This window comes from Perkinsus marinus, assembly GCF_000006405.1.
Source record: "Perkinsus marinus ATCC 50983 genomic scaffold scf_1104296947796, whole genome shotgun sequence".
Lineage (NCBI taxonomy): Eukaryota > Perkinsozoa > Perkinsida > Perkinsidae > Perkinsus > Perkinsus marinus.
The window spans coordinates 1-6,305 of NW_003210465.1; the positions used below are offsets into that span (position 1 = coordinate 1).

The 6,305-nt window shown below is 48.2% G+C and overlaps 2 protein-coding genes across 2 annotated transcripts; one reads left to right on the forward strand and one right to left on the reverse strand.

Annotated features, from left to right (window-relative positions):
* Positions 1–37: 37 nt before the first annotated feature.
* On the reverse strand, positions 38–1,478 carry Pmar_PMAR010606 (phosphoenolpyruvate carboxykinase, putative; the record flags this gene model as incomplete). The annotated part of the gene is made up of 8 exons (XM_002779121.1): positions 38–126; positions 181–275; positions 418–514; positions 575–734; positions 812–940; positions 987–1,149; positions 1,196–1,320; positions 1,380–1,478. 8 exons carry the CDS (start codon positions 1,476–1,478, stop codon positions 38–40), a joined length of 957 nt encoding a protein of 318 aa, XP_002779167.1.
* A 519-nt stretch (positions 1,479–1,997) lies between these two features.
* Pmar_PMAR010607 (uncharacterized apicomplexan-specific serine rich low complexity protein, putative) lies at positions 1,998–3,696 on the forward strand (the record flags this gene model as incomplete). Its single annotated transcript, XM_002779122.1, has 11 exons — positions 1,998–2,174; positions 2,234–2,294; positions 2,338–2,453; positions 2,503–2,634; positions 2,680–2,773; positions 2,816–2,950; positions 2,998–3,079; positions 3,132–3,200; positions 3,244–3,322; positions 3,369–3,501; positions 3,550–3,696. 11 exons carry the CDS (start codon positions 1,998–2,000, stop codon positions 3,666–3,668), a joined length of 1,197 nt encoding a protein of 398 aa, XP_002779168.1. The 3' UTR covers positions 3,669–3,696.
* Between the last annotated feature and the right edge of the window lie 2,609 nt (positions 3,697–6,305).

Below are 6,305 nucleotides of genomic sequence, written 5' to 3' on the forward strand. Positions count from 1 at the left end.
CTGACCGATACCAACCATGTCCTACCACAGACGGTGTCTATAGCTCACCAGTGTCACTCCATACATGTTCATCATCACCCAGTAGATCGCGCTTCACATCGGCAGACAGCGTAGTCTTACCAGTACCTACAGAGACATGAATAATAATTCAAAACTGCGCAAGTTCGTCGCCCGTCCCACCAGACAGGCCGAAAAATAGCGTCACGTCCTTGTTCTCGCGCCCCACGTTGCAAGAGGAGTGTAGTGGCAATTGCATCTTCATCGGCATCGCATACCTAATCACCATCCCAGCCACTAGATACGATACAGGGAACCGGGCAACGAACGCGGCTAATAATGGAGGAGTGACCCGAGGATGGTGACGAGTAGAACAAAACACGAGCGAGGAGCCGACAGGGTCCACATAGATCGACTTACATCATTAAAGTGAGAATGCCTTTCTTCATCTCCCCAGCATACTCCGTGCCCAAGATGACCATCTCTCTACGTTGGAAATGTACACACACGGAAGTACCTGTCGAAACATGAGAGTAATTCTCGGCGGCACACCAACCACGCCGAGTCCCTCACTTACTGCTGGTCATTCCAGAGGTAAAGCGATTCGCCGGGAAGCAGCCGGCGTTGTATATGATGAAATCGGGATTCCCAAAGTCCTTCAACTGCTCAGGTGTCGGCATCACGAGCATGTTTTGCATAAACAGAGCATGATACGCCCTAGAGGTAATCACGCGAATCTGAAATTAACACATATGAGAAATCGCCGAATCCAAATGTCCCGAGTTGCAACACGAGTGAGCAGCATATGGCTTACCTTGATTCTATACGTCTCGCACCAGCCCGCAAAGGCATCGATGACGTACAGCTGGTCTCGAGTGTTGAGATAATCAATAGCACGCTCACGGTTGGTGAGGAACGCCTCGTCATTCAACTTGATATTCACCTGGAACAAAACGGGTTGAAGATTCGTATCAATTTCATAGTCTCACCTTTCCCCACCAAATCTCGTTAGTGAATGCCCAGTGACCGACAGGACTGTCGACTATACGCTTGTCACTCGGAGATCGTCCTGTCTTACGACCACTGCTCACGGCCAATGCACCAGTGCTTGTGATGAAGGAACCCTTCTCGTGCTTCAAAGCCTGCTCGTATCTGATCGACGCACGTCATATGTGACAAAATCACAACATGTACTCACAGAATTGGCGGAGCGGAGTTATGGAAGATGGTCTCAACCATGAGCCCTTGTTCATTCATCTCCTTCTCGAACTGAACCTTGCTCGTGAATTGAGATAAATCGAATGCATCAGACTTGGACATAACCTGACCAACATGGACTCAAAACTTAACTTTTATGAGTACAGAGGAGGCGAAGGGCTTACCGGGGCATCGCTGTGGCCGACATGTGTCTTGAGATTTTGCTCGATCTGTTCCTTGAGGAGCTCGAGGAAAGTGTGGGGATCGTTGAGCATGTTGGACATTGGCAGAAAAGGGAAAGACGAGAACCTCAACTGAACTGTATCCAGAACCTGTCACCAAATCTCAGAATCGACAACAACATCCAGGATTGACGCCACAAGCGAGTGATCAAGAGCACAAGACCAGAGAGCAAGTACGGCCTGGCATGAGGGGTGACACGAGGAAGGGGACGGCGTAAGTGATATACGACTAAGTAGCCGACGAGCCATCAACGACGGCTAGCTTCTTCCAAGCAGATGACGACCTCAAGTAAGGCACAAGGAACTGAACGGTAGAGCTGGGGAGGCAGTTAAGTTGAAGAATGCATGCATGCGGTTGAACGAAACGCAGACACCGATGCGCGGCGTCAATCGCGCGCGCCCAAGTGATCGATTGAGGAAGAGTCCACGATGCTTGTGCCTACCTCGGCCGTCAACTCCACTCAGCATGTCGATATCTAAACTACGGTTGACGACTAATAATATTACAACGAGAGGAATTCAGAACTGCTCTGTCGTGATCAGGCTTGCAGGCTCTTCCTCATGTTATCCTCTGGAGCGGCGGTCGCAGCTGCTGTTGTTGTTACCACCCAGGGTGGAAACGGCTCGGGTCTGTTGCTGGGTGGGGGCGGTAGTCATAAGAGAAGAAGGATCAATATGGAATCGGATAGTGAAGATTCTGATGACGATTCCGATGACGATAAACCCATCAACAGAACCGTACTCGGGGGGGGGGAATTCTTTTCGAGATTTTATTATGAATAAATTCCTTTTGTCAGGCACTGAGTTCTGCGGCCGGCTCGCCTGCTATAACGGGAGATAATATAAGTGGAGTTACGAGTAAGCGTCAATTCGATCTGCTGAGGTGGATGATGTCCTCTAGCCCCCACACCTCCCACTAGGGCATTGGTAAAGGACGAAGTATCATCGACGACGACGCCCAACAGAACTGCTGCCTCACTGGATGATCGGATTAAGTCACCCGAAGTCGCCTCGGATGTGAGGGCTTTCTGATTCCAACCAACCACAGAATGGTGCTGCTTAGTAGGCCCCTCAAACGTCGTCAACTTCATCGGAGTCTTCTCCCGATCATAGTACGTCCCCAGATGAAGACAACAGCTCTGAAGAGAGCGATAATCAGCCTATCATAAAACGGCGAGTGAGAGCTGCTCATCGCAAGGTGATACTATCGCCTATATATCTCTAATATGCCGCAAGGTAACAGGTGTTGAAGTATACGGAGGATGAGGAGGATAGTGATGATGACGATACTGGGGACTCAGACGCCCAGGATGATGATGACGATGATGATGATGATGGTAACTTAGTGATGGAAGAATAGACGCTGGATCGGTAGCAAGGTTCTTCTCATGAGGAGTTGTCAACTCCCGCACGATCTTCCAAGGGTCGACGACGACGAACCCGTCCGAAGTCAACCGAGGACGAACGGGCAAAGAAGAAGTCTCGAGCGGAGAAAAAAGTGAAGCGGGAGTCTAGTGAGTTATCATCACCATCCCTAAAAACATTGTAGTCTCGTTTTAAGGTGTGGCGACTCCGGTTCCTAAAAAGAAGATAAATCGGTCGGAAAAGGAACAGCTCGTGAGTGAAGTACTCTGTCGTTGGTGGTAGGTCGTCGTCGTCGTCGTTCCCATTCGTCTGCTATTTCCCATGCAATAGGTATGCCATGCCTCCCTGGCCACCGCTTGATTATGACTATGAGAAGGAGCTCAATCGACGAGGCTTTCGGTAATCTCGACTCAGTGTGATTGATATATTACGTCATACACAGGATCGTCACCTTACAGGACTGGGAGGAAGAGGCGGACCTTGATAAGGAAGGCCGTGCTAAGGTGTATGCCCTATCGCAGGTGAGATTTGACATGTGTGTTGGGCGGGATCACAGTTCCTCGACAGTTCCCTGGCATCTATCGGGCGTATGATCGTCGATTGATCGATGTGCGACCGAATGAAGGGAAGCCTAGTTTTAACAACCTGATGAATTCAACTACTGACAAACTGAAAGCTCTTCTTAGGGAAGCCATAAAGAGTGAGTACCCTCACCGAATAGGTGTTGTTCTAATCTGGATCACCTCAGATCAGCTAGCCGAGCTACGGGCTCAACCGTCGTTCAAACGGCCTGGGAATGGTGATGAGGAGCTGGAGAGAGATCTTGTGGTCAGAGGCAAACGATTGGGGCTTAAGGATGGGAGGTGACACTTACGTAATGATGATGAATAACAACAATGGCATTTACGATATTTCACTGCTATGCGAATGTTGTGTCCTCCTATGTTGAAGTGGCAATTCATAGTAAAGCTAGAGAAAAGGTGTAGTAGGCAAAATATGTCTATTTTGATACCATCACGACGATGACGATTTTCCCATAAGTCGTCACTAACTCAACACCAAAGAGTGTCACCATTTTTTACTCCTTTTGCTAGTCGATACACTAGTACCAGCACGTCGTCCCCTCTTCTTGGGCCTCCTTGATGAACTACCACCATCAACACTACTATCAGGTGGAGTAGCACTAAAACCCCAATTGTCATCCTAAGACCATCACAATTCATTCAATCAACGACGACGACGACCAGGTCGGTACTACCGGTGATCGCCCATCGTTAGGGCTGTCCTCGCCTAAACTGAGGAGCTTGCTGAGCTCCTTAGAAACGTCTATTCTCAGCCAATCTTGGACCTAACCAACAACATCATGTAAAAAGCGCACGCCCGAAATTCACATACGGAAGATTTGCAAAATAGAGTATTGTCATCGAGCTCTCTCAATATGAACCCGCCCTTTGAACCAACCGTGGAGTTCAAATGTCTGAGATGAACGCATGCGTGCAAATGGCTACTGTTGCTCACTTGCAAATGGCTATGATTGCCATATCGCCCTTGACTACAACTCCCTCTTGCGGGTTGAGGATAGCTCTTGTGGAGGGCGAGGGACCGAGGTCACTAGGAGGGGATGATGAGATGGGAGAGTGGTATGGCGCACCAGTGACCCGACCGGGGACAGACATGTACGGGGAAGTTAAGCAAAACTGGAGGAATAGTCGAAGACAAAATAGGTGTATCTGTTCACTATGCTCAGCGGGCGCCTCTTAATGTGAAAACCGTTGAAGGCGTACCACTCCAACTTGAAGTATACTGATATTGGAGGATAGCCACCTTTGGAACGTCCATCAACACTAGTGACTTCACGCTCGGGAGCTCTGCACACCCACCCCATACTAGCTCAATCGTAATACTACATCGCGGTTTATGACACCGTTAGGCCTACATGAGTTCCAGACTGACATTGCCCTCAAACGCCCTAACCCTCCCTAATAGACCTCTAGTCAGCTCCTGTATACTAACTGCAGTATCAAGGCTAGCTCGCTATCACTGCAGCTAGAGCAGTTCCGCCCTACACTTTATCAACATCTGTAGGAATGAGCATCAGGACTGCTCCAATGCCCAGGCCATACATCGCCATCTGAACCCTCTGATCCGTCAGCTTCACAAGGACAGGGGCGGAAATATATATATGCTATATACCTATACGCTCGTGGCAATGTTTACATTCTATCTGTGAAACATCAGAGCGATTACCATCAATCTCAAGAAAAAACGCCCATTTTCTACATTTGCATATCAAATTGGCACGCACTTTATGTTTGCTTTCCTCAGCTCCTGAGCTCAAGAATTTCCGTACTACGTTATGAAAATTCACACACGACTTAGTGTAGAAATGTACGAAAACCAACTATAATTTCCCAAAATTCCCTCCCAGAATTTTCATATTCCTACCAACACATGTAGTTGACCATGTGCATATTCCTTCACACTGCCCAGCTAAGTCCCCATCACTCTAAGTACTTCAACTATCAAAACATACTCTATAGTGGCATGAAGTTGATCACCAGGGCATTAATACTACTACCCCGCAATGCTGCAAACTCACCCTTCATGTGCCCATCAGTGAGTATGCAAAACGGCACTCGAAACTATAACTCAAGATAGAACAAGTATTCACCACCTGCGAGAACTCTGCAGTCAAGAAAAACACGATAGCAAAGTCCACTTATTTTCACTCCCTCCCCACTATGTGAGATGCATTCTCAGTTTTACATACTTCTATCCCTACTACTGCTAACGCGAGCTTTCCTAATAATCAGTTGGAAACTATGTAAAGTAAACTTGACAGCCTAGAAGTTATTCGGCTGATCTGAGTCTTCCGCCTCGCTGTCAAAAACTGCGAGAGCTCCCGTCGTGAGAATTATATTTTCTCTGTAAGCGACTTCCGGAGCTACAACGCAGCCCAGCAGTTCTCCATACCTTTACCAAATCAATAGGAAGACCCTTGTTCCCTTTGAACTCACTCGGACGATTTATGTCCTCTGATTTTCTCCACTTCAAAATCTCGAAGGTTTACCACACCTCGAGCGATTTCCTCGCCGGTTTCAGCCTCGACCAGCGACACGCAATCATCACGATGGAAACTGCCTGTGACGCGAGTGATCCCTACAACGTATTCACCAATAATAGCACTCTTGCAGCCTCGCCTTTACTACCCGCAGCGAATAGACTCTTCTTCCTTCTTATCGCCTCAGCAGCTCCCTTATCCAGGCTTATTACACCCCTAGTCTCGAGCCCTAGCATCCAACGTCTCCTCCAGGTCATTTTAGATACAGCGAACTGCATGCCATCAGGAGCAACTTTGAACACGGTCATGAGGCCCTTGCTAGATCCATCCCGGAGGTATTCCAGTACCTCAGCAACTTATTACCACATAAGGACAGCCCCCTACTACTACTACTACTACTATTACTACTACTACTACTACTACTACTGCTACTACTACTACTA